Below are 26,435 nucleotides of genomic sequence, written 5' to 3' on the forward strand. Positions count from 1 at the left end.
AAAAATTATTATTTTTATCTTGAATTAAATTTATTAATTATAAATTTGATATTTTTCAAAAATGAATTTAAATTTATAATAAAATATGCACTTTGAAAAAAAATGGATATTTATAGGCTTGGGGGTTGGGCTCTCTACAAACACGTCGACGCAGTAGATACGTAGAGAAGACGAGCAGTCCACGACACCCTTCGGATTCAGTGGCGTTTGGACACATTTCCCAATCTGGTTTTTTTGTTACCTGGTTGGGCAATCAGAAAACCGAGAAATTTCAATTCCAACTTGCAGACAGAACAAAAACTAACCGCGCTTTTCCTTACTTTTCGACGAATCGCCGACGCTTAAAAGTCTCCACTCCCTCCCACTTTCCGCCACTCAACCGGCAAAATTCCTGTATGCAGACTGGAGGTTGTTCATAAGGGGAATAGAATAATCGAAGGTAAAAGAATTTGAGAAGAAAAAGGGTAGAAGGGATAAGGGAAGAAGCCACGTCGACTGTTTTTGCAGATCTTCTTCCGGTGGAAGCGAATGTAGTGGAGATACGGAAGAGGGTTACGAAGTGTAGGAGTGATGGTGGTGCGGAAGGTGGGAAAGTATGAGGTGGGGCGGACTATTGGGGAAGGAACTTTCGCCAAGGTGAAGTTTGCCCAGAATACGGAGACGGGGGAGAGTGTAGCCATGAAAGTGCTCGATCGGAGCACCATCATCAAACACAAGATGGTCGATCAGGTTTGGTCTTTGACTTCTCTGCTTCCTATTTTTTTCCCTCATCTTTTTTATTTTTATCTTGAAATAGAAATATGTATGAGTCCGCGTCTGTTGAACTGGCTGATTAGATAGGCGAAAGGTAAAGTTGGTACCATGTACTGCCAAAATTGTCGAATGCCGCGTATCTGATAACAAAATTTATCGTTGTACAGATATTCCGTTTTGTCGCTCGGATCTGGGCTTCGTTCTATTTTATTTATTTCGTTTTATTTTTTTCCTTCACTGAAGGCTAAATGCCTGTCTGTGCACGAGCAATACTAATATTAATTTCTTTTGCACCTCTAAGCACGGGTTCTGGTTTGTGTAGATACCAAATAGTGATGAAGAAAATTTACTAATACTAGAAGCATAATAACTGAAGCAACGATGAACTCAACATTAAACCTCTTCTTTGTATGTGAGATTCAATTGGGGAAAGTCAGATATAGCTTAAGGAAAATCGCTGTGGTTATTTTTTTTCTTCAAAAACATGCTCTCCGGTCAGTGTTTGCTGAAGGCTTTACCAAACTTCCTCGTTGACAGATCAAGAGGGAAATATCTATAATGAAGCTTGTCAGACATCCACAAGTAGTTCGCCTCAATGAGGTATGGTGTTATGCTCTTCTTTATATTCCTTGCCCTTAAGCTTTTGTGACTTCATTTTTCAGTTATTCATAGATGGTTAGGTCCCAAGTTGTTTATATTATTACCTAATGTTGCTAATACGGAACACTTCCTTTATAGGTCCTTGCAAGCCGAACAAAAATTTATATTATTCTAGAGTACATAACAGGAGGGGAATTGTTCGACAAAATTGTGAGTACTTGCCACCCTATCTCAAAACAAAGCTGAACCTATCTATCAGATACTGTGAGTTCCTGAACGAGTTATCTGGGGAATGACTCTCTTTGCAAATATCTTTTTCATTTTCACAAATTGCTCACCTTAAGCATTGATGTACAGGTTCATCATGGGCGCCTTAGTGAAGCTGAAGCACGAAGATACTTTCAACAGCTAATTGATGGAGTGGATTATTGCCACAGCAAGGGAGTCTATCACAGAGATTTGAAGGTATTCTTTATCTGGTGTTCTGAGAGATTTCACCTTTTAAGTATTGCAAGATATTCTTACAGTTTCTTTCCTTTCTTTTTTGAAGCCTGAAAATCTCCTCTTAGATTCGCTAGGAAATCTGAAAATTTCAGATTTTGGCCTTAGTGCTTTGCCTGAGCAAGTAAGTGTGTTTCTTTCTTTTTGTTTGCCCTGGCCTATTTTTCTTCATCAAAAGAAACGAGATTAATTGCCACCTTGGTGCCTTTGTGTAGGGAGTTAGCATACTTCGTACAACTTGTGGAACTCCTAATTATGTTGCTCCAGAGGTACACTTTTCCTAACTGCAGTTTGATTTACATGGGTTATAGTCTGCTTCCGGTCCTCCATTCTGAATTTTGTCTTTGTTTCAGGTACTCAGCCACAAAGGTTATAATGGTGCTGTAGCAGATGTCTGGTCCTGTGGGGTGATTCTTTATGTTTTGGTGGCAGGATATCTACCTTTTGATGATGTTGACCTTACATCACTGTATAGTAAGGTATTTGTCTCCAATTTGGAAGTAATCTTTTTGCTTCCAGCATACTGGTCATTCTTTATGACTTATTCGTTTGCAAATGGTATGCTGCTAATAGTATTATCAGAAGCGATTTAAAACAATGAGGGTCATACCTCTTGTGTAACATCAATGGGGTTATGTGAAGATTGGGAAGTATGTCAAATCTGAGCAGGATTGATAATTGAGCATGAAAGAAACTGTGATGACTGTTTCTAGATAAAAGGGAGTGAGTGCATGTCTGATAACAATGAGCATCTGTTTCAGAAAAATGTTAGCATATAAATAGATGGCAAGTTCTTTATCTTTCATTGTGATTGTTATTGATACTCTCTTGATCAGTTCAACCTGTTTTCTTGTTCATTCTAACGTTAAGCTTTTATTTTTGAGCTTCTATTTTGGTTTAATTACATTGTTGGAGGTTTTGTATTTCTCTTGGAAAAGAATGTCTTCCATGTAGGATATCTGATTTCCTTTTTTGGTTGATTTTACAGATTGAGAAAGCTGAATTCTCTTGTCCATCTTGGTTTCCTGTTGGAGCAAAGTCCTTGATTCAGAGAATACTTGACCCAAATCCTGAAACAGTTAGTATTACCTGTTTGCTCACTTGTCAATCTCAGGGACTAATGTTTTCCTTCAACAATAGAAAATCCAGTGGTTTTCAATGCATTGGTTGTAAGAATGAGGTAGCATTGGTGATAACTTTTTAAAAGATTGAAAATAATAATAATGATAAATGAGTTACTGCATATGAATATACACTGCTAAGTAGTCTACAATGTATCTCTGCGTATGAATATACACTGCTAAGTAGTCTACAATGTATCTTTTTGTTTTGAATATACACTGCTAAGTAGTCTACAATGTATCTTGAATGGGAATGAGCAGCACAAGCATCAAATCTGACAAAACTTCATATTTTTCACTAATTCTAGCCCATTAACCATTATATTAGATATGAACCTAATAGAAAGATTATAATTGTTCCCAAAAGTACAAAATTGATCTGTACTTGGTGATGTCTTCCAAAGGCAAGGTGGAACAATTCAACACCAATTAGAACAAGGGGACTAGTTTTCTATGTGATCTTTATCAGACTTCTGCTTTAGCTCTGTTTTCAAATGCTGTTTTCTTCTGTCTTGGCTTATCAAATTGTCTCAAGAATCAGTTGTAACACTTTTATCCCTCTTACTGTAGCTTTCAGCTCTTTTTGCTCTGGGAACTGATGAAACCATTTAAAATCTTTCAGCGAATACGAATAGTAGACATCAGGAATGATGAATGGTTTAAAAGGAATTATGTGCCTGCGAAACATGTGGAAGATGAGGATGTGAATCTGGATGACATAAATGCTGTCTTTGATGATCCTGAGGTTGGTAAGGCCCTTAATGTTTTGCTTGTTTCTGATCTACATGAATTTATTTTTCTTCCTTTCCAGTTTATTTCTTTACAGGAAGTAAAATAACTAGACTTTCTAACCATGCAGGATCTTCAGGAAAACATACAGCCTGGTAATAGTGATGCAGGCCCACTTATTCTGAATGCATTTGACCTAATCATTCTCTCCCAAGGTCTAAACCTTGCATCGCTGTTTGCTAGGGGACAGGTACCTCCTTGCATAGACGCATGTCAACCATTTCTTTGGTTTTGTTTTACGGTTTACTGCAATTTAAATCCCACTCCTCAATAAAGTATAGATTTGGCATTATTTGGTCAACTTCTCAGTTCTTAATTTTGGCCTCACAAAAATTAATTCCATTTTCTGTTATTTAAACTAGAGAATCATATCTTGTGCTTCTGCTGAGATACGTTTGCATCTTCTTCGTCTAACAGGACCATGTAAACCATCAAACACGGTTTGTATCAAGGAAACCAGCTAAAGTTGTTCTATCAAGTATGGAGGTTGTTGCTCAATCAATGGGTTTCAAGACTCATATCCGTAACTATAAAGTAATAGTAATCTGATACTCTGCTCATTTTTTTAGTCAGCTATTTTTATTAAAAAAAATTCAGGTTAGGATGACTTGTTTTTGTTGGGATTGCATTTCTATCTAGGGATTGCATTTCTATCTAATATGTGTTGGCTTGGCCCGGATATAATTGTGTATTTCAGATGAGGGTGGAAGGCCTTTCAGCTGACAAGACTAGTCATTTTTCTGTCATTTTGGAAGTATGCTCCTATCTAAACTCATATGAACCTCTGTTGCTTGCTTCATAATCTGAATTGCGGAATCTCAAAATGTTATTCTTGTAGTTAATAAAAGACCTTTTGACTTTCAACATGATGCAAATTTATGCAGATTTTTGAAGTCGCTCCATCGTTTTTCATGGTGGACATTCAAAATGCGAGTGGAGATGCAGTTGAGTATCTTAAGGTCAGAGTTTAACAACACCGCAGTTTTGGAGCATTGATTTCATCCGTGTAGCATTTTTATTTTTGGCCACTAGGGATTGTTTAACTTATTTCAGAAGAGGATAAAAATAGTGAAGCCAAATTTTTTCTCCTTCTTGCCTCTGCAAATTCTGATTTGAGACTCATACTCTTCTTTTTTCTTGATTGCAGTTCTATAAAAGCTTCTGTAACAAACTCGAAGATATAATCTGGAAGCCACCCATGGAAGCAAGTAGCAAAATACGAACCTTTAAGTCCAAATCATCCAAGCGCTGATGTCTTTCTAAACTCAAAGAGAAGAGGGTGTTATTTATTGTTAATGAAACTGTGGTTTTGCCTGCTCAGAGATGCCATCAGTCTGCATCTAACCTTGAGGCCACCCTAACTACTAAAAGAAGTAGAACAAACAGAGGGAGAAACAATTGATGTTTTTTCGGTTATCGATTTTGATATGTTCTATGTAGCATTATCATATTGTGGTTAGAAAGGCATCATTATTTTTTGTATTATGGATAGTAGGGAGGCAAATAGGTCACACTGTTGTTGAGAGCAAAATAGAAAGGGAGGGGTGTGTGTGTGTGCTTTAGAAGAGTAAAGATCTTATACATGTAGTAAGAAGTTGAACTGATAACATATTGTAATGAATTCATTACAATTATGTTTAACTTTATGTGGTTTGGGTCATGGACAAGACAGCTGAAGATGTTCTATCTTGAAATGATTAGCTACTTTGGATGTTTATTATTTAATTTTATAAATTAATAATTATTTTTTTTATAATTTTCAATGTGAAATTATTCCTATAATCAAATTTTAACATCTCATAAACAATATTAACATGATAGTAATTTTGTTTTTTTTTCTTTTGGAAAGATAATTTAATTTATATGCAATTGGATCTATATACTATAGTTATGTTTTCATCATGGGTTTTTTACTGGACGAGTCGGTTTACTATTTGGGTGAGTTTGATGAGTTAAAGAGTTGAGAGTTCGAATCGAGCCACACCCCTCTTAAAAAAAACAAAACTGTGTTAAAGGGTGTTGTTACTCAAGCCCTAATGTTTCGATGAGTCCCTTCTCCGATTAGAGTAGTGAGTTTTGACCTAATTCAGAAAACTTGTTTTAACATAGAAGAAAAAAAAAATTTACCTATATATCTATCTATCTCACGGCTGATCCAATAAGAAAAGTTATTTGGTGTGAAACATGCAACATGACTACTTCAGCCGTTCGATCATGATCAGATGGCTGAGATAATAGTCATTTGATAGGACAGCTGAGATAATGGTATGTTTTACAAGTAATAACTTTTTGTGTTGGATCAGCCTCTAATTTATCCATAGTGAGTGTGAACCGAAGGACCCCTCCAAGAGCAAACTATAATGGCGGTAATGTAAATTCTTGCGGGTACATTGTATAGCAGCAGGACGGAGAAGATAAGAGGCCTCAGAAGTCGGAGGGCTGCCTTTCAAATTGAAACAGAGCCGGGGAAGTGACTGCCAGTGAAGAGATGGCTCTACTTCAGACGCCTCCGTTCTTGTCTTCCCTTCGCTTCACTTCTTCTTCCTCCAGACGCGCTTTGCTTCCTTCCCTCACTTTTTCCTCTAGAGCGAGAGTTCTCTCGAAACCCATCTCTGCCAAATACCTCAGACCAGACTATCTTGTGGTAACCTTTCTGTATTCATTTTTCTTTACTTTGTTGTTTCACGAGACTTGGGCAAGCCAAGTGTGATGTACATCTGCTTCTTTATTTTGCTGGCTCACAGTCGAAGGTATCGGCAAAGGAGCTTCAGGACTTGGTGAAGGGCGAGAGAAATGTACCCTTGATTGTCGATTTCTACGCCACTTGGTGCGGGCCATGCATACTGATGGCTCAGGAGCTCGAATTGGTAAGCGCCTTTGTTTTTTTATATGCTTGACAATTTCATTGGAATGTGGAGGTGGATTTCAGAGCACTTGCTTTTGTAGTGCGGGCTTTGATTGAAAGAAAGTAAATAAAATCTCACAATTTGAGCTAGAAAAAGGTGAAAATACACCAGCTTTTGGATGTGTTTGAACTCACCTATATATAAAAATCGAATTTGAAATGTGTGAACGTTGTGGATGAATGTATATCCTATATGCTACAAGGCCAGTGGCCGTACCATTTATTTATATAATTCTGAAAGCTTGAAATATATAAGATAAAAATGAGATGCAATGAGATACCCGACATGTTCGAAAGGAAAGTTTTGGAGCTTCCCTTTCTTTTTACTCGTGTCTCTGAAATATCATACTTATGGCTACTACTTAGATTCATCTATGTGTTTACTAGACAATGTGCATTCATCTCCTCTTTGAAATTAAATAACATTAAGGAATCATTTTGATGCCACTGGTTTTCTGTCTCCCATGAGGTTCTTCCTGCAGAATTTGTGAAAATTTGTGCCTTTGATGGCAATTTCTGTTGATACTGTTGTAGTGTAGACGTATTCTGTTTGATACATTTAGCAACTGATGGTTGCCAGGAAGGAAATGGTTGGTGACACTGAGATCTACTCTGGTACTGTCTATGAGTTAGAAAAGCCTAATTTGTGTGTATAATGGGCTCAAAGGTGAAAGCACAGTGGCATTAAATATTATTTATGTGAAATTTTGGAAATGGAGACCCCATAATCCTAGTTCGATTAAAAGTTTTGCTAGAGAGGGTTTTTTTGTCCCTTTGCAATCCCAGTTCTACTAAACAACATCTGAGGTCTATCAAACCCTAAAATATTGAGTTAAAGTTATTGACTTGTAAGGATTGTGTAGCTGAGCTTTTTATAAGACTGTCTTATGCAAGCTGAGAGAACCACAAATATGATGATGCTATATTTTTTGCTTTGCATCACTTCTCGTTAGTTTCTCTTCTCTCTGTCCCTCTCTGTTTCTCTCTCTCTCTTTTTGTTTTTGGTTGAAGATGGTGAAATTTGAAATTCAATTCTGTTCAATTTCATAAGGTGTTCATGCTTTAGAGGAAAATGTGAGAGAAGAAGAAGAGAACAATCGAGAGGAGAGGTAAGGGTACGTTAAGAGAAAAAAAAAAACAGGAAAGGAGATTGATGTGTTTTTTTCCCTCCCTCTTAGACATTCATATTAATAAAGAGAAAAGATTTCCTATTTACAAACTAACTTTACTTTCTCAGATACCCAATTACATCTAAGATATAAATTGCTATATTAAACATAAAAGAGACAAGATACAACTAGGAAACATCCTCTTTTATTCCAGCTTGTTCCTCTAAGCGTACTTCTCCTGCAAGATTTGTCTTGCATGAAATTGACCTTAGATTTCCAAAATTTTGTAAAAAATGCTCTACCTGAAACTCAATTTAGACTCTTTAATTAGCTTCTTCAACACTATGTCAAGCTGGAGTTTATAACTTCAATTTTCAAATAAAAATTCTTTGCAAATTTCTCTGGTCTAGCAAACTAGAAAATTTCCCTGGTCTTCAATCTTCAAAATTTCCTTCTTCATTACTTTGGTTCTTTAGTCTTCAGTACTGCCCTTTAATTGGATACTCTTTAGCACAACTCGTGGAGTTCTTCGTTGTTGGTCTCATAAAATTTCTCTTCATGGTAGGCTTTTTTTTTGTACCTCATTCTTGGACTTTTTTTTTTTTTCTAATTCTCCCATCAAGTTGGGGATAAAAAAGACACAAAGACCCAATTTAGACAAAACAAATATGAGAGAAAAAATTTATTCTTAACCAAACGATAAAGCTCCATATACCAGTAAAAACCAGTCTAAAGTCTAAAAGAGAAAAACTATGTTGAATTTCAAAGGTGGCAAAGAGGCCCAATTTTAGGGCATGAAAAGGGACTGCTTACTATTCAAAGGTAGTTAAAAAAAAATCACCACTTGGGTAAAAACAAAAAAACTTGACTCAAGTTGGATGTTAGGCACACTCTTATTCTTTGCAGGTACAAAATAGTAATAAAGAGACGCTTATCAAACTAATATATTAATGAGATTTTTTTTTTTTTTATCAAAAAATGAGAATTGATACAAAAGAGGGATAAAGAATTTAGAACAGCCAAATTTCTGTCATGTCATTTGATTTTTTTATTTTTTTTGTGTGTGTGTGTGTCAAAGTAACTTTGATGGGGAGCAAAAAGTTTACCACAATTGACTAGTGATTGAACCATCATGTGAACAAAAAAATTGACTAATGATAACCAGGAATTAGTGGTTTTTCATAAGATTGAACAACAAGATTAAAGTTGACATGAGGGAGATAAAACATGATAAAATGCAAACCAGATCAACAACCAACCCAAAAGTAGAGTAGGACACATAATTGAACTATTGAGAGTATCACTTTAACAACTATGTATGGAGATGTCCTGAGAAGGAAACAACTTGGTGTGCAACAAGCAGAAAAAATGTGTGGCTAGATAAACCCATGTAAAAGACTCCAAAAAAAATAAAAAATGGAGATAAACTTGCATGTCCAGAATATGAGATTTTTTTGAAAGGAAGCTTCTTATGAAAAGGGAAACTCACGCTCGAGGAAGGAAACTTGAGATTTAAGCAGTATTCAAGGACAAGTAGTTCGCACATTGTTGTGAGTATCAAACAAAAAACTTTCCTGAAATAGAAAGCAACATAAACTTCAAATTTAATTAGGAAACTTGGAAAAAAAACTCTTACAAAGAAAGATTTATGTTGGTAGAGACATGCACTAGAGTTTGAAAGCAAATAGGAGGCTTGTGCAAAGCAAGAATAGCAGCTCTAAAAGAGATGGAAAAAATCAGGCTTAAAATTTGAATTTTTGCATGCAACAACTTTCTTGCATGACTTTTGATTCTTCCGATGTTGATATCTCTCTTTGAAAAAATTAGACCGAGAAACTGTTTCTTGAGATAGAAAATAAGACTCACATAGATTTCTTTTGACATATAGTTTTCTATTAAATTCTTGTTCTTGATGGATTAAAAAAGTCTAAAAAATTGGAGCTTTTTGTTGCCGCTCGAAGGCTTCTTGTTGTTTGACCTTTGTTGCTTCAAATATTAATTTTTATTTGTAAGGAACTCTGATTACCAAAATTCTGTTTGCATTAGAAACTAGACTCAAAAATCTTCTCGATAATATATTATTTGATATATGAAAAGCATGGTATGATAATGTGAAAAGGAAAAATGGGTATTGGGAAAGAAAAAGACTAAAAGGAAAAGCAAAAATCTTCTTTTTTTCGTTTTCTTCTTCCTTTTCCTCTTTTTTTTCCATCTTTTTTTCCTTCTTCATCTTAGAACCCGCTCCAGTACCATATTAAATTTGATAAGGTGAGCATGCTTGAGAGAAAAACGTGAGAGAGGAATAAGAGAACAAGAGAGAGGAGGCCTAAGGGCACGTTAAGAGAAAAGAAACCAAGAGAGGAGACTGAAAAGTTTTTTATCTTCCCTCTAGACAATCTTATTAGTAAAGAGAATTTCCTAGTTACAAACTAACTTGACTTTCTCAGTTACCCTAAACTATAACTTGCTAAATTAAACATAAAAGAAACAATAACTCCTCTTTTATTCCAGTTTGTTCCTTTGAGCTTACTTCTCTTATGTGAGACTTGTCTTCCATGAGATTCATCTTAAACTCCTTGAAGCTTGTGAGAAATACTCTGCATAAGACTCGTCTTAGACTCTTAGATACGACTTCTTCAACAAATTGAAAAAAAAAAATTTCTTTCCTTTCATCATCCCAATCATTAAAGATTCCTTGACTGTGTTCTAGACTGGGTACATGGTTCCTTTCCTTTTTTCAATGTATCATATGCTAGATCCATTACTGTTTTTTTTTTTGTTTTTCAATGTCTTTTCTTAACAGCTTCTATTCATGTTATTTTTTGTGCTTTGTCTACTCATTTCACCAGTCCTATCATCATATTGTTATTATGTGAGGAAATTAATTGTTTGTCATGGTTTTTATCTCACACCCTATCATTTCACTTAGCTTGCTGTAGAGTATGAGAACAATGCAAAGTTTGTGAAGGTAGACACAGATGATGAATATGACTTTGGCCGTAATATGCAGGTACTCTCTCTCTCTCTCTCTCTCTCTACCTACATAACACACATGCATCATTAGGGAAGTGTTATAACTGAGAGGCTTGTGGTAGGTGCGTGGATTGCCAACACTGTATTTCTTCAGCCCTGATACCAGCAAGGATGCAATTCGAACTGAAGGCCTCATACCAACACAGATGATTAGAGACATAATCGATAATGAGATGTGAAAGGGCTACTGCATCAAAAGCTGTGACAGTTCCCATTTTTCCTGTGTATAATGTGTTTGCTTCTTCATTTTATGGAGCTCAGGTAGGAAATCAGCATAGATTATAATTGATCGAGCTTTGGCTCACAATGAGATTATAGAATGAGAGGACTTCTTCTACATGCTTCAGCACAGCTTAAATTGAGGTTGAGAAAACCCTCCTTATTAATGTCTATGAAGCATTGTTACTATTCAGTATCTAGGCTGACTTTTCAGATAATGAATTGCTCCTTCAGTTGTCATTTTGCAATTGAGCCAGATCCGTGACCAAATCGGTTTAACATATAAATAATGAAATGATATCCCGTCGAAGGCCGGGCTCCTTTTAATATTGAACAAAAAAAAATCCAAACAAAGTAGAACTTGCAGGCTCCTCTTCTCACCTTTTTTTCTCTAAAACTCCGCATGTCAACATTAATAGTTTCCCACATCTAATGTTGTCTCCCAGAAAACTTCCTACAAAACCGTAGCTTATGACACATAACATTCACGAGTGTCCAATTTATGGCTGACACATAAAATCCTTTCCTACTTCTTCACCTCCTCGTACTCTGCCTCGGGTGGTTGGTCACCTCCACCCTGTGTTCCGCCGGACGCCGAACCGCCCCCACTTCCTTGCATGTGTTGTCCAATCTTCGAAACTGCCTTATTTGCTGCGTCAAGCTTCGCCTTTATCTCATCTACACTCTCTCCTGCCATCGTCTTCCTCAAATCTGCAACCGCTGACTCGATCTCAGATGCTATCTCTGCAGGGATCTTGTCTCTGTACTCGTTCAAACTCTTCTCAATGCTGTATATACTGGTGTCAGCACTGTTCTTGATATCGATTAGAGCTTTCCTTTCTTGATCCTTTTGAGCATGCAACTCCGCTTCTTTGACCATCTTCTCGATCTCATCTTCGGACAGCCCACCAGAAGACCTGATTGTTATCTGCTGCTCTTTGCCGGTGGCCTTATCCTTTGCAGATACTGTCACAATGCCATTGGCATCTATGTCGAAGGTAACCTCGATCTGAGGCATGCCTCTCGGCGCTGGCGGGATACCAACAAGCTCAAATTCACCAAGGAGCTTGTTGTCAGTTGCCATCTCTCGCTCACCCTGGAGCACACGAACACCTACCTGTGTCTGGTTGTCTGCTGCAGTTGAGAACACCTGCATACAAATCATAGGAATAATTGAAATACATATATCCTGGACTTACACACTACTGATATGCCCGACAATTTAAAGGGGACTAACCTGGCTTTTCTTGGAGGGAATAGTTGTATTCCTGTTGATCAACCTGGTGAAGATGCCACCTAGCGTCTCAATACCCAGTGAAAGAGGAGTGACATCCAATAGAAGCAACTCCTTAACATCTCCTCGGAGAATACCACCCTGAATGGCCGCACCCATAGCAACAGCTTCATCTGGATTCACCCCTTTACTTGGGTTTTTCGCGAATATCTCCATAACTACTTCCTGCACTTTAGGAACACGGGTCATACCTCCCACAAGAAGCACCTCATCTACTTCTTTTGTAGATATGCCAGCGTCCTTCAGACAGTTCTTGCAGGGGTTCCTAGCCCTCTCAATCAAGTGATTCACCAGCGCCTCAAACTTTGACCTTGTCAATGTAATATTCATGTGTTTTGCTCCAGAAGCATCTGCTGTGATAAAAGGAAGGTTGATGTCCGTCTGGGTTGTTGATGAGAGCTCAATCTTAGCCTTCTCAGCAGCTTCCCTAAGTCGTTGCAATGCCAACCTGTCCTGTGAGAGATCAATACCTTCAGTTCTCTTAAACTCACTGACCAAATGCTCCAACAATGCATTGTCGAAGTCCTCTCCTCCCAAGAATGTATCGCCATTTGTTGCCTTAACCTGCAAAAGCAACTAAATGAGCCTAACCCACCCAGAGAAGAACACAAATTCAAAAGAAATACTTCTACTGACAATAAAAAAAAAGGCATACCTCAAAAACACCATTAGAGATCTCCAAAATTGAAACATCAAAGGTACCGCCACCAAGATCAAAAACAGCAATCAAACCCTCTTTGTTGTTCATCCCATAAGAAAGTGCCGCTGCCGTGGGTTCATTAATAATACGCTGCACATCTAGGCCAGCAATCCTCCCTCCATCTTTTGTTGCCTGCCTTTGAGCGTCGTTGAAGTATGCTGGGACAGTAATCACAGCTTTAGAAACAGACTTTCCTAGGTATGACTCAGCAGTTTCTTTCATCTTGGTCAAGACAAAGGCACCGATCTGGCTTGGAGAGTACTGTTGTCCATTCGCTTCGACCCATGCATCTCCATTGGGAGCCTTAACAATCTTATATGGAACCATCTTCATCTCCTTCTGCGTTTGGGGATCATCAAAACGCCTACCAATTAAACGCTTAGTCCCAAAAATTGTATTCGTTGGATTGGTTACTGCCTGCCGCTTCGCTGGAGTTCCAACAAGCAATTCTCCTTTTTGGTTGAAAGCAACCACAGATGGTGTAGTTCGAGCACCTTCAGAATTCTCTATAACTTTGGGATTCTGGATAAGGTATTACTTTGGATTAGAAATACAACCAATGACTGAATCCATGTAAAGAAATGAGAAAGATGATAAATAAACAATTTACCTTTCCCTCCATTACAGCTACACATGAGTTTGTGGTTCCCAAATCAATCCCAACAACATCATTACCAGCTGGTCTTGAGCTGAATCGAAAATTTGGAACCAACTGTAACATCACTTTTTTGGAAGCATAAAAATTAAAAAATATAAGAAAACCGAGGCTGAGACCCAAGGCACCAACCTGAATGTCCTTGCTAAACTTGGCCATTTCCAACCCGAAGGAGAAATTGATGCATTCACATTTTTAACCTTAACAAACAAACCACATAAGACAACATGAGCCTTCAAAGTCAGTAGTCAGATCCACATATCGATCCCTCCATCGCCAATCCAAACAAACACATACGCATCTAATAAAGAAATATTGAATGCTTTCGAGAGAGACACTCTGTACTTCCGCTTGTAACCAAACAAATATAGAAATATGTACAACACAGCCATCAAATATAACGCAAATACAATACTAATAAAATAGAAATGAGCGGAAGCAAAATGATCTTGGAGCCCAGTCTACCAAACCGTAAAATGGCTTGGGCTAGCTAAAAACCAACTAAAATCAATCGTAAGTAACATTATCAAGACGTAGTCATCAGCAAAGGTAATAAATAAATAATATACAAGCAAGACAACTTATGATTAATAGAAGACACTAGAATTAACTAAGGTATTTTATTGGATATTCGAGGTCTTAAATTTTAGTCCGGAAGGAACTCAAAAGACGTCTACTCTTATCCTGAAAAGTAAAATCTTTCCAAACAAAAAATCGGTAGAAGTACAGATTGAGGAAGAAGCCAAAAATAACAACCAGATTGTAGTAAAAAAAAGAAAAAGAAAAAGAAAAGATGTTTCGAGCATCCGTATAGGAAATTATAAGACAAAAAGAAAAGCGAGTAAAAAACTAGTGAAACTGTAATGACATGATAACCTACCGATCTGAATGAAGAAGAAAAAAGGTCTTTACGTCTCAGGGCCCTAAGCATGACGGACGTCGCCATTATCACGCTCTCCGGAAGGAAAAGCTAGGGTTTGCCAGTAGGGTTTAGGGGGATCAGGAATCCCTCAGAAGAGCCAGGAAATGAGGGAAGAGCCAGGAAATGAGGGTGGGAATAGATGAACAGAGCCGGAGGTTCGGTCAACAATATATAGCATTTCCAAGACGGCGTAGAGGCTTCTGGATGATTTCATTTCGCGACTGGCGACATTAGACTCAAACCGATCCAAACCCGTGTGGACTCACCGAGTTGACCAACGACTCGGCCAGCTCCATCGAGGACACACTCGAACCTTCTTATAATGGGTGAGCTCCCGGCTGAGTTCATCCATCGGACTCGTGAATCTCCCTCAACTCATCTGATCAGACTACGAAATTTGGGACCCCGAGTTGGAGTTACTTAATTAGAAACATTTCTAAATATGGTCCTCCCATCTTAATATTTTTACGACATCTTAATTCTTTGCCAAATCCAATCCGACTCAGCCTGAGTTATGAGTTGATTCAGTTAGTCAAAACACCATGGTTTAAACGGACTATAAGCAACTTCACCTGCCTTAACTTCGTTAGTTTCACACACCTTGCCTCTTTATGTGAGGGGAAAAGGCAGAGGAGAAGTGGGTCTTTTCATCAGTTCATGAAAAACCTTTTCCTATAAGGGAGTGGAGACTGGAGGAGGGAGTCACTCCCTCTGCAACCATGATAAAGGAGATAATTCCACCTGGACCACATCAAACTTCAGAGAAATATTCTGCATGGACATATTCCTAAAACAGAAACCTATTTGTGAGCCTCCAACTTTGGCCATAATACGAGAAGAACTCGCAACTGGAAGTAGAGGTATCCGAGAAACCCGTCACTTTACCGAATCTGCCCTTTTGTAAATTGGCATATATTGTTTAGTACAAAATAATATCACTGAACCAGGTTAAGATTTCAGTGAAATTTGACATATAAGAGTAAAGCTTTGTGGTCAGTTATCAAAACTCAAGCCAACAACCAACATCATAATCAGAACTATGTAACATGACAAGAAGGAACACTGTAGGTAAATGTTGTTCTTTTGGGATGAGTATGCTAAGCCCACTATTTCAAGCATTTGATGACTACAATGGAGTGCTCAGCCTGTTTGTCTGCTGAAATAAAATAGAGAAAAGTAATAAGGACAAAGGATAACATTTCCCAATACTCGGATGAATTACTATTTGATATAGAAATTATATACCTTTCTTTATGATTTCCCATGCATAACTGTTCCAGTGAGATTGGTCAAAATTTACCACCAACCATGTTTAAGCAATCAGATATGTCAACAGATGATGAACTTGGCTCACTACATTTTGCAGAGTTGAGTAGAGAAAAATCAAAGCTTCACTTCTCCATTATTAGCTCTTCGCTAATCAAATCCAAGAACTCAACTAAGCATTGGAACTACTAAATTGAAGATATCACTACAACAAAAAGTAGCAAAGAAATGTTGAGTACCTCACTCTTTCTTTTCAGGGTCTGGTTCTGTTTGATGCTGCAGGTATTCCTTCTCAATGCTATCCTTGAGAATAAAGAGCCTCTGAATAACAATAGGGTCAGACATTTGCTTGGCTTCCCTCAAGTCAGTCTCCTCTTTGTTCAGATGGTAAGCATCAAGCATAATTTTAATCCATTTATGTAGCTCCTTCGGTGTACTGCCAAAAATAATAGAGGTCACATGTACCAGATGACAAGTTCCTGTAAGGAAAAATCCTCCAGACATAAAAGTCATGAGATAAATACAATCTCAAGGTGATGGCATCACAGTCTGGCATTCCGCTATTTTGAAAACTGTGGTGAAAGCAAACTCCTATACATGATTAAATTTGTTTTACAATCGCTAAAATGGGGGCCAGAATAAGCTCTTACGAGTAGATCATATCAGCATCCTTCCTTTCATGTTCATCTCCTGGACAGAAAGCAGTGGCTAATGCTGAAAATCTTTCTTCAGGATCTGTGATGTTAAGGAGATACTTTAGTAGCTTAATCTCTTTTGGTGCAATACTCCTAAGGCTGCTCTTTGTGGCTTTATATATATGATACATGATATTTTTGGCCTGCACAAGTTTTATTAACACATAACTAGTATAAATCAATTGCCAAAAGCCAGGTAAAGAATCTAGGGATGGTAACTATACCTCATTGGTCATTTTTTCGGACCCCTTTGCAGTAGCCCAAGCTTTATTTATCAACATAATCAGAGAAGAATCAAGCTCCTTTTCTTTTGCCATAGTTTTTATCTTTTCACGAGCTGCATCTAGTGAAGGTGAGTTCAGGATTTCATCAAACTTTGCCTGAGCAGCCATTAACGTCTCCATGTCTTCAATGGCATTATCATATGCCCGCACAGCAGATAAGCATTTAGCTCCAAGCCTGACTAGTGCTGCCAAGACATACCACTATACTATAAGCCACATAAGGAAAAATAAAGGTAAACATAAACATTTGGACGTCTTTAAACTTTGACTAGTTTCTGTCATGCCGCCCCTCCTCTAGTCTTGCAATCAAACAAAACGTCAAAATAGTTTCTGTCATGCAGGATTTGAGGATAAAAGCTCTGAATCATGTGATGCTGTGATAAGTGTCCTTCTACATCAAAATAACAGCTCTCCAGAATGAATTGAAATATACAGCTGAAGCACCAGTTTTTCATACTGAAAGATGTCCAAGGAGGCTACCAAGAGGGGAGGTACCACAATTGAAGTTTACCATTCATGTATAAATTTCTTTAGAAACAGCAGACACACCGGGCAAAAAACAATATCTACTTTAATTTTTTCTAATATAAATGATAAATTGGATAGTTACCATCACAATCTTCGAGACCATCATAAATGTTTGAAAGTAAATTAAGGTGGTGGAAAAAGTCCCCAGTAAAGTCCATTCTCCTCCTTGCTACAACTGCATTAAGGTCATTTGGGTTATCTTGTATTTCCTTAAGAAGTTCGTCATGTTTCTCCATTTCATCATCAATCTGCAATTATAAAACAAAGCAGAGAAGAACTAAATGCTACAGTTCAGAGTACAGCCATAAAAAGTTTACAGGAGCTAGAATTGGTATAATTTCCAGTAATACCTTCTTAACCTTTCTCCTGAGTCTAACAAGTTTCTGCTTCATTATGAAATCATTATCGGCATCAGCTCGTACTTGGCATCTATAGTAAAAGCTGTCTCTGTACTTGTTCCACTCTTCTCTAAATATCAAGAGCTGTCTCCAATCTTTTGTTTGGGGCTTCTCATTCAGGAAAACTTCAATCATCTTGTCACAAAATTGGGTCATGGTGTAACCTTCCACAATTTGAACCTCAGCTTGCTCTTCCACCTGGGTAGAGTCAATGCTGTTTGCTTTAGGGTCTGACTCTACTGCAGCATGAATCTTGGCCTCTTCCAACGTGCCAATGATAGCTGCTTTAGAGCCTAACTCTTTTGAAACTTGAGTATCAGCTTGGTCTTCCACAGAGGTAGCATTGATACTAGTCTCTCTGGGGTAAGATCCCTCCGCAAGTAGAACCTCAGCCTGTTCTTTCACTTGGGGTGAGCCGGAGCCAATTGCTTGAGGGTCTACAGATATTCGTTTCAAAGGAAACCATGAAAAAGAGGCAGGATCAATTTCAGATAATCATCCAGCACAATAGTAGGAAAAGCTGAAAATGCATTAAGGGAGTCAAGATTTAGCTATTCACGGTGGGCATGAACTAGGCAATGTGCATGACATGAAAGCTCCAAAATTTTGACTTCTTCACTATTTCTCCCAACTATCAATCAAAGCGTATTAAAGTAGAAGCTGAAGAAATTCGATACGAGTAACCAGTGGACGAATTTAACAAATACAGCATAACCAATTGAAGATAGCCGATGTTGCATCTTAACTAAACTACTTAAGTTTCATACAATTTTCTAAAAACAAAATGATAGCAACAACTGCTCCGTAATTTTTCCCCATTTCCTATCTATGAATAAGAATGAAGCACACCTCCATTTACGATTCAAGGGGTCCAAGAAGAACCCGATTGGGTTTATCTTCGTGTTTCTGTGAAAACTCGCATGGATTGACGGAAAACACAGCCGTAATACAGATTTCAGTTGAAGATATATATCTATATAAAAGCGTAAACATAAAAGAGGAAGAAAAGGGAAAGGAAAGAAAGCTTAAAATGGGAGAAGATACAGAAGCAAATGTAAAATGTCATAGTCGGAATGCTTTGTCACAGAGTCCCGTCTCAGAAATGGTAAACCCCTTCCCCCAAAAACCGCAATTAAAAAGCGAGATAATTTTCACCAAGGTTGAAGAAAAAATCTTGGGTTATGTCAAATACCAAACAAAAACACTGTAGCAAACTTCTAGCAATCATTCGAGCATAAAAATGACTACCAGCGAAAAGAAGTAATACTCACTCTGGCAAGAGCGATTGACTCTAGAGTTAGCGAGCTTGTTCGTTATCAGTTCCAAGGAATTCTTTCTCCTCCTGTTGTCTCTGGCGGTAAGAAACAAAGAAGAGGACGACGACGCTGCTTTCACAGCGAGATTATAAGTGTTGATTTCTCGATAAAACCCAAAGGGACTGAAGACAGACGATTTAGTTGAAATGGGCATCTCAAAGCTCAGATGATTGCTCATGGCTTCTGTCGTAGGCTTTGCACTTGATGAAGGAGACGAATCTTTCAGCGGCAAGACTGGTGACCGTCTCAGACTCTCAGTATTAGATAAGGTATCCAGAAGCCTATTTGGCTCCTAGTTTGGACATGACTCACGAGTTTTCTCATACCGGACTCGCGAGTTTTCTGATACCGGAATCGTTGGAATCAAAGGTATAATTTTAAACTAACAAGACCTGTGAGACTAACAAGAGAAATCAAGTGTTTCTTTATAACCTTTCGAATTGCAACTAGTGATACTATTTTGATTAATACCCCTCAATTATAAAGAGAAAATTAAGGTAACCACGATACAAGAGTAAAATTCTTAAATTACCCTTAACGAAATAACAATCAACGAGGATCAGATATTGTCTCCACCCCTCTTCCAACTCCAACAACGATTTGATTGTGCAGGTCGATCCGTGACAACTCAATATAGGACATTAATTAGACTCCACAACTTAGATAATTGAATTTTGTTACAATTTTTTTGGTAATTTCCCACCCATAATTTTTTTTGTATAACAAATCTCTTACAGTTACCTAGTCCATTATCTGTCTCAACTGAAGCTTCGAACTCAAATTACAGTCAGGTCTTAAGGTGAAGAAATGGAAGTGGAGAAAGCTTAGATGACTGAAGAAGATGCCTACTCCAGGATAAAAGAAACAAAATTGCAAGCGGATTATAACTTCTTGAGACACTAAATATTCTGAAAAAGCGGATTATAATTGTTCCTCTATCAAAGAAAATCCAAATCTTCTTTACAGAAGATTAGTGTAACTTTTTCACAAAATATTCGGATACGACTGGAACTATCTGCATTCTGTAGTCATCTTTATTGATGATTTGGCTTGCATCTCTCATCTTACAGTGCTAGATTTCATTGCGATTGGGTTGTAATGATCAAATATTGAGAATCTGTTGAAGTCGTGCTGATGGTGTTCGAACAGATTGAAGGGGACTGCAATTACAAGATATCACTTTCGTCTCCCATTTTTACGAGTCTTTAACACAAATTCCAAAGGGAGATTCTCATCTTGATTATTCTCTTCGGTTGGATCTTTCTTGGACCTCATATATGCCAAAAAGTAGCAGCATTTTCACAGCCAAGAATGAAGGCTGAAGCTTCCAAGATGAGAATGTCCCTCTTAATTTTGTCGTCTCCTTCCTTTTCTGTAATCTAATGTCCTTCACAAACGACCTTGAAACGAAAAGCCCAGGGTGGGTATTCTTGCTAATGTTGTCAAAAAAACAAAACATCTAAAACGAGGACGAAGAAAACAAAGAGAATTCAATCGTTTCGACTATAACGAGTCCATCTTCGGCCTTTTCAATGAAGTCGTTTAAAGGAACCTAGGAACGAGCTCCTTGTACCAGACCCACCAGCTGTGATGATGTCTTTTAATTGCCCTCCACCTTCATTCAATCCCGGCTGAGAACATCAGGCACTGAACAGTACTTCTACTTTGTCTTCTCTCTCTCTCCCCCTTTCTCTATATCAAATCGAGCCTCTCCTTACTGTCAAAGGCTAACGGAAAGGAACACGAAGAAGAAGAAGAAGAAAAATGGGACAGCTTACTAATGCCCGGGACGTTGTCCTGGACATTATCAAGCCGTCGAGCTTCACCGGCGGGATAGAGTTCTCCAGCCTCACCTACACGGTCACGAAGAAGCAGGAGGTGGGGGGCAAGTGGACAAGCCAGGAAGTCGACTTGCTGCACCGGATCACCGGTTATGCGCCCAAGGGATCCATCACTGCTGTTATGGGGCCGAGTGGCGCAGGCAAGTCTACTTTCCTCGACGGCTTGGCCGGCAGGATTGCAAGTGGAAGCCTCAAGGGCAGAGTGTCCTTAGATGGAAGTGAGGTGAGCCCGAGCTTGATCAAGAGGACTTCGGCTTACATAATGCAGGAAGATCGTCTCTTTCCCATGTTAACCGTATACGAGACTCTGACGTACGCCGCCGATTTCCGCCTTGGTACCATCCCCTCTTCTGAGAAGAAGAACATAGTTGAGAAGTTGATTGAACAACTTGGTTTGACGGTAGGCGAACTCATCAAACATCTCGTTAATTAGTTCTAGCTTAATTTTCAGGTTTAATCTGAACGATCTTTCAGTTACAGATCGGAGATTGACATCATCGTCTCTTCTTTCGATTTTTCAATTAATCTCTGGTTAATGTACAGTCTGGACTATTTATTTACGCTTTGAATTTTGTTATGCAATCAGTCGGCTAAGAATACATACATAGGCGACGAAGGAATTCGAGGAATATCCGGCGGTGAGCGCCGTCGGGTCTCGATTGGAGTAGACATAATTCACGGCCCACCGCTGCTCTTCCTCGACGAACCAACTTCCGGTCTGGACTCAACCAGCGCGCACAGTGTCATCGAAAAGGTTCACCATATTGCACGCTCTGGAAGCACGGTGATTCTTACCATCCACCAGCCATCGTTTCGCATCCAGATGCTCCTCGACCACCTCATCATCCTCGCTCGCGGCCAGCTTATGTACCAAGGCTCACCCAAGGACGTGACTCATTACCTCGGCCGGATGGGACGCAAGCTCCCGAAAGGCGAGAATGCGATCGAACACCTTCTGGATGTGATCCAGAAGTACGATCTATCCGAGATGGGTGTTGATCCTCTCTCCAAATTTTGCCTTACGGGGTTGAGACCACCTCCGTTGTCCGATGACATGTCTCTGTCGACGATTCCACCGACGCCACCGCCGGCGGCGAGCAATCGAGTGTCTGCAGAGGTGGGGAGGTCAGGGAACAGGGCCCCCAATGACTTCGATCACAGTGTCAGAAGCACGTGGTCATCTAGATCCTGGAGCGCCAATCAGAGCGGAGTCATGGAGACCCTGAGGTTTACCCCTTCCTGGAATCGACGCGATCGGACCTCCACCCATAATCCGTTAAGGTAACAGTTACTTTTCCGAAGTTAAATCAAATTAACAACAAAAACTAGCTATTTGAAGTGGACAATTATAAAAGAAAGTAGATTATAAAGATGTAATGGATGCTCTTGTATGGTGCAGTTCTCCTGGCTACTACACCGACCCCAGCGAGATACTACCTGGCACCCCAACTCCACACAGCAGCGATTACACTGTGAACGAAGATGACTACTTGACGCCGGCGGAAATTTCGAAAACCGATAACATTCGCCGACACCTCGGGCCAAAGTTCGCAAATTCTTCCCTGAGCGAGATATGTATCCTAGTCCGCCGAAACTTCACCAACATCCGCCGAACGCCAGAGCTTTTCCTATCCAGACTGGTCGTTCTATCCTTCATGGGCTTCATCTTGGCCACCATATTCTTGAAGCCGAAAGACGACTTGCAAGGGATCACCAATCGCCTCAGCTTCTTCATCTTCACCGTATGTGTTTTCTTCTTCTCCTCCAACGACGCCGTCCCTGCTTTCATCCAAGAGCGATTCATCTTCATCAGAGAAACCTCTCACAATGCATATCGTGCATCTTCGTATGCCATCTCCGGCATGCTAACCTACCTCCCATTTCTAGCTATCCAGGCCCTTCCATACTCTGTAATCGTCTGGTATGCCTTGGAGTTACGAGGTTCTTTCATTTACTTCTTCATAGTTCTCTATGCTTCCCTTCTTTCAACCAATTCCTTCGTGGTTTTCGTTAGCTCAGTCGTTCCCAACTACATCATGGGTTTCGCCGCAGTCATCGCCTTCACTGCTCTCTTCTTCTTGTTCTGCGGCTTCTTCTTGAATCCCCACGACATTCCCCATGCCTGGAAATGGATGAACGTAATCTCCACCATGAAGTACCCATACCAGGGGATATTGATGAATCAATTTCAGAACAACCACACTTTCGGAGTGGATCCAAATGGAAATGTTGTGACGGGGGAAATCATTCTAAAGCAACTCTCGGTTAATCTGCAGAAGTTTAAGAAGTGGGAGATGGTGTTCTGGATGTTGGGATGGGCGGTTCTATACAGGTTTCTGTTCTACCTGGTCCTACGCTTCGCGTCCAAGAACCAGAGAACGTGAAGATCATTGGCAATGGATGTTATTTAAAGGGATTATCTCAGTCAGGAGGTGGGAGAAGTAGGTGTAAGAAAAGGAAAACGAAGAGATGAAATGAATTCTTCTTTGTATTCAATATGAATCGAATTGATTACAACTTTACAAAGGGCCAAATATATATAATGCAATGACAGCTACCTCATAACAGAGTCTGACACCCAATACTTACAAGAAAATAACATAACCAATTACAACTATGACAGCTACCTCCATAACAGAGTCTGACACCCCAATAAGAGAACCCATTACAATTGTACAACACAGCAAGTAAGTCCCATCTTGAGCAAGTGAGATTGAAGGGTTGTAGAAGGTAGAACCTTGGTGAGGAGATCAACAAGTTGTAAGTGGCTAGGAACATGAGAGGTGGGAATGGAACCATCCATGATTTTATCTCGAATTAGATGACAATCTAACTTGATATGTTTGGTACGCTCGTGAAAAACTGGATTGACAGCGATGTGAATGGCTGCTTGATTATCACAAAAAAGATGAGCAGCTTGAGGATGGGAAACTTGAAGATCTGGAGGTAGAAACTTGAGCCAAGTGATTTCAGCACATGTTGCTGCCATGGACCTGTACTCGGCTTCAGCTAAAGACCTTGAAACAACGGTTTACTTTTTAGATTTCCAGGAAATGAGTGAATTGCCAAGTAGAATGCAGTAGCCTGTTACTGACCGACTGGTGTCAGGGCAAGAAGCCCAGTCAGAGTCACAGTATACAACTAACTACAGTGATGAGCAGCAAGAAAAAGGCCTTGGCCAGGAGCTGCCTTAAGGTACCTCAAAACCTTATGTGCAACAACCGTATGTGCAGTAGTTGGCTTGGACATAAATTGGCTGAGTGTGTGAACTGCAAAGCTGAGATCAAGACGAGTTATGGTCACGTATAGAAGCCTTCCAACCAGCCTTCGATAAGTGGAGGGGTCCTGCAATTCAAGGCCAAAATCTTTGCTAAGCTTTAAATTTTGGTCCATCGGTACTTTGACTGGTTTAGATCCCAAAGTGCCAGAATCTGCAAGTATCTCTAATGCATACTTGCGTTGAGAAATATGGATCCCTTTGGAAGTTCTGGCCACCTCAATACCAAGGAAAAACCAAAGAGGACCAAGGTATTTGATCTTGAAATTATCATTGAGAAAATCCTTGAGTGTAGCTATAGAATCAAGAGAATTAGTGGCCACCAAAATATCATCAACATACACTAAGAGAGTTGTAAAAGTAACGTCAGTAGACTTAATAAATAAGTTGTAATCTATCTTGGATCGGAAAAAGCCAAAATTTAACAAACAAGTAGTGAGTTTGGCATACCACTGTCTTGAGGCTTGTTTTAAGCCATAAATACTCTTCTAAAGTTTGCAAACTTGGTCGGGCTTACCCTTAGTATACCCTGGTGGTTTGGTCATAAAGATTTCTCCATTTAAGTCACCATGAAGGAAGGCATTATTTACATCGAATTGATGTAAATACCATTCATGGATGACAGCTATAGATAAAAGACAACGAACAGTCACCATCTTAGCCATGGGTGAGAATGTCTTAGTGTAGTCAACCCCCTCTTGCTAGGTGTAACCCTTAGCCACCAAGCGGGCCTTCAACCTTTCGATACTATCATTTGAATTGCTCTTTATTTTATACACATATTTGCAAGCTATGGGTTCTTTACTAGGGGGAAGGTCTGAAAGGACCCAAGTGTTGTTTTGTTCCAAAGCATGCAACTTGACATCCATGGCTATGCACCAGTTGGGATCTTTAACTGCTTGAGAATAGGATGTTGGCACACAAATAGTGGAAAGTGAGGAAGTAAAGGCTTGAAAGGAAGGTAAGAAATGTTCATAAGACAAGTAATCATGTAAGGGGTATTGACAAGTAGAAGGAGGAGAATGTACCTGAGCCAGAGATTGTGATGTTGAAGTCAAAACAGCCTGTTGGAAGTGGAAGTCATGTAGGTAGGCAGGTGCAGTTCGTGGTCTAGTTGACCTTCGAAGTGGAAGAGAAGGGGAAACATGTTCAGAATTAGTGACAGGTTGTGGTGAAGGAGAATTATGTGAAGATGGACTTGTGGGCAATTCAAGTGTATGTGGTGTTGAGGGAGAAGTATATGAGGGTGGACTTGTGGGTAGGGCAACGGGGGAGTTAGGTAGAGGTAGATCAACATCAGGTGCTGATGAAACAGGAAAGAAAGGGGGAAAATCAAATGAATCTGGTGGAGGTGCGGAAAAAAATAAGGGAATGGTGAGGGATAGAAGTGGAAAGATCAGATTGAGGAGTATGAAGAAAAGGAAAAATACCTTCATGAAAAACAACATCCCTAGAAACAAAAGTGGTATGAGACTCAAGATCAAGTAGTTTATAACCTTTAACCCCAAAAGGATATCCTAGGAAAATGCATTTTCTGCCTCTTGGATCAAACTTTTGACGCCCATGGGACAAAGTAGTTGCAAAACACAAACAACCAAAATTTTTGAGGTGATGGTATGCAGGTTTAGTGGAGAATAAAATCTCATATGGAGTTTTATTGTCAAGAAGATGGGTGGGAGTTCGATTAATAAGGTAGACAGCTGTCAAAATGCAATCATTCCAAAAATGTAAGGGCACACCTGACTGAAAACACAATGCTCTTGCAACATTGAGGATGTGTTGATGTTTTCTCTCAACAATACCATTTTGTTGAGGTGTCTCAACACAAGAGCATTGGTGAATGATGCTTTTTTTATTAAAAAACTCAGTCATTTTGAACTCAGCTCCATTATCACTTCGAATAATTTTTATTTTTGTGTCAAATTGAGTTGCTGTCATATTGTAAAAGGATTCAATGCATGCCCTTGTTTCTGATTCTGTATACAGTAAATAAACCCAAGTGGTTCGTGAAAAATCATCAACAAGAGTAAAAAAATACTTGGTTCCATCATAAGCAGGTATAGAACATGACCCCCATATGTCAACATGCACTACATGAAAAATTGAAGGAGATTTGTGATGGTTGGTAGGAAAAGAATTTATATGTTGCTTAGCAAGTGAACAAATTGAACAAGGAGTGATTTTATTTGCATGGAAATTATCTTTTACATTTGGATCATCAATCAAGAC

At 39.1% G+C, this 26,435-nt stretch overlaps 5 protein-coding genes across 9 annotated transcripts; 3 read left to right on the top strand and 2 right to left on the bottom strand.

The window, feature by feature from the left end:
• Positions 1–207: 207 nt before the first annotated feature.
• On the top strand, positions 208–5,469 carry LOC137953022 (CBL-interacting serine/threonine-protein kinase 8-like). 2 transcript variants are annotated; one of them, XM_068800201.1, is made up of 14 exons: positions 208–729; positions 1,291–1,353; positions 1,492–1,563; positions 1,711–1,818; positions 1,904–1,978; positions 2,070–2,123; positions 2,208–2,333; positions 2,843–2,932; positions 3,598–3,720; positions 3,835–3,954; positions 4,182–4,298; positions 4,462–4,518; positions 4,649–4,723; positions 4,912–5,469. In XM_068800201.1, the coding sequence occupies exons 1-14, from the start codon at positions 571–573 to the stop codon at positions 5,014–5,016; spliced, it is 1,344 nt and encodes a 447-aa protein (XP_068656302.1). In that variant the 5' UTR covers positions 208–570; the 3' UTR covers positions 5,017–5,469. The 2 variants fall into 2 exon arrangements, with proteins under 2 accessions (XP_068656302.1, XP_068656303.1); XM_068800202.1 differs by lacking the exons at positions 4,182–4,298; positions 4,462–4,518; positions 4,649–4,723; positions 4,912–5,469 and having other exon boundaries at positions 3,598–3,724; positions 3,835–3,946.
• Positions 5,470–6,181: 712 nt separating this feature from the next.
• LOC137953023 (thioredoxin-like protein CITRX, chloroplastic) lies at positions 6,182–11,270 on the top strand. The gene is made up of 4 exons (XM_068800203.1): positions 6,182–6,408; positions 6,509–6,631; positions 10,708–10,788; positions 10,874–11,270. The coding sequence occupies exons 1-4, from the start codon at positions 6,253–6,255 to the stop codon at positions 10,988–10,990; spliced, it is 477 nt and encodes a 158-aa protein (XP_068656304.1). The 5' UTR covers positions 6,182–6,252; the 3' UTR covers positions 10,991–11,270.
• A 47-nt stretch (positions 11,271–11,317) lies between these two features.
• LOC137953021 (heat shock 70 kDa protein, mitochondrial-like) lies at positions 11,318–14,727 on the bottom strand. Its single transcript, XM_068800200.1, has 6 exons — positions 14,560–14,727; positions 13,812–13,879; positions 13,635–13,713; positions 12,980–13,546; positions 12,268–12,888; positions 11,318–12,180 (listed from the first exon to the last, which is right to left on the bottom strand). Exons 1-6 carry the CDS (start codon positions 14,623–14,625, stop codon positions 11,557–11,559), a joined length of 2,025 nt encoding a protein of 674 aa, XP_068656301.1. The 5' UTR covers positions 14,626–14,727; the 3' UTR covers positions 11,318–11,556.
• Positions 14,728–15,496: 769 nt separating this feature from the next.
• LOC137953793 (uncharacterized protein At4g37920-like) lies at positions 15,497–19,322 on the bottom strand. 4 transcript variants are annotated; one of them, XM_068801303.1, is made up of 8 exons: positions 19,044–19,322; positions 17,725–18,209; positions 17,457–17,622; positions 16,787–17,031; positions 16,518–16,705; positions 16,112–16,303; positions 15,847–16,012; positions 15,497–15,757 (listed from the first exon to the last, which is right to left on the bottom strand). In XM_068801303.1, the coding sequence occupies exons 1-7, from the start codon at positions 19,264–19,266 to the stop codon at positions 15,985–15,987; spliced, it is 1,527 nt and encodes a 508-aa protein (XP_068657404.1). In that variant the 5' UTR covers positions 19,267–19,322; the 3' UTR covers positions 15,497–15,757; positions 15,847–15,984. The 4 variants fall into 4 exon arrangements, with proteins under 4 accessions (XP_068657404.1, XP_068657407.1, XP_068657406.1 ...); XM_068801306.1 differs by having other exon boundaries at positions 15,847–15,872; positions 16,107–16,303; XM_068801305.1 differs by having other exon boundaries at positions 15,847–15,954; positions 16,107–16,303.
• Positions 19,323–20,852: 1,530 nt separating this feature from the next.
• Positions 20,853–23,313, top strand: LOC137953494 (ABC transporter G family member STR2-like). Its single transcript, XM_068800917.1, has 3 exons — positions 20,853–21,329; positions 21,516–22,210; positions 22,329–23,313. The coding sequence occupies exons 1-3, from the start codon at positions 20,853–20,855 to the stop codon at positions 23,311–23,313; spliced, it is 2,157 nt and encodes a 718-aa protein (XP_068657018.1).
• The last annotated feature ends 3,122 nt before the right edge of the window (positions 23,314–26,435 follow it).

This window comes from Aristolochia californica, unplaced genomic scaffold (assembly GCF_029961685.1).
Source record: "Aristolochia californica isolate CCGP_79_NKW_82.1479 unplaced genomic scaffold, dmAriCali1.0.hap1 SCAF_16, whole genome shotgun sequence".
Classification (NCBI taxonomy): domain Eukaryota; kingdom Viridiplantae; phylum Streptophyta; class Magnoliopsida; order Piperales; family Aristolochiaceae; genus Aristolochia; species Aristolochia californica.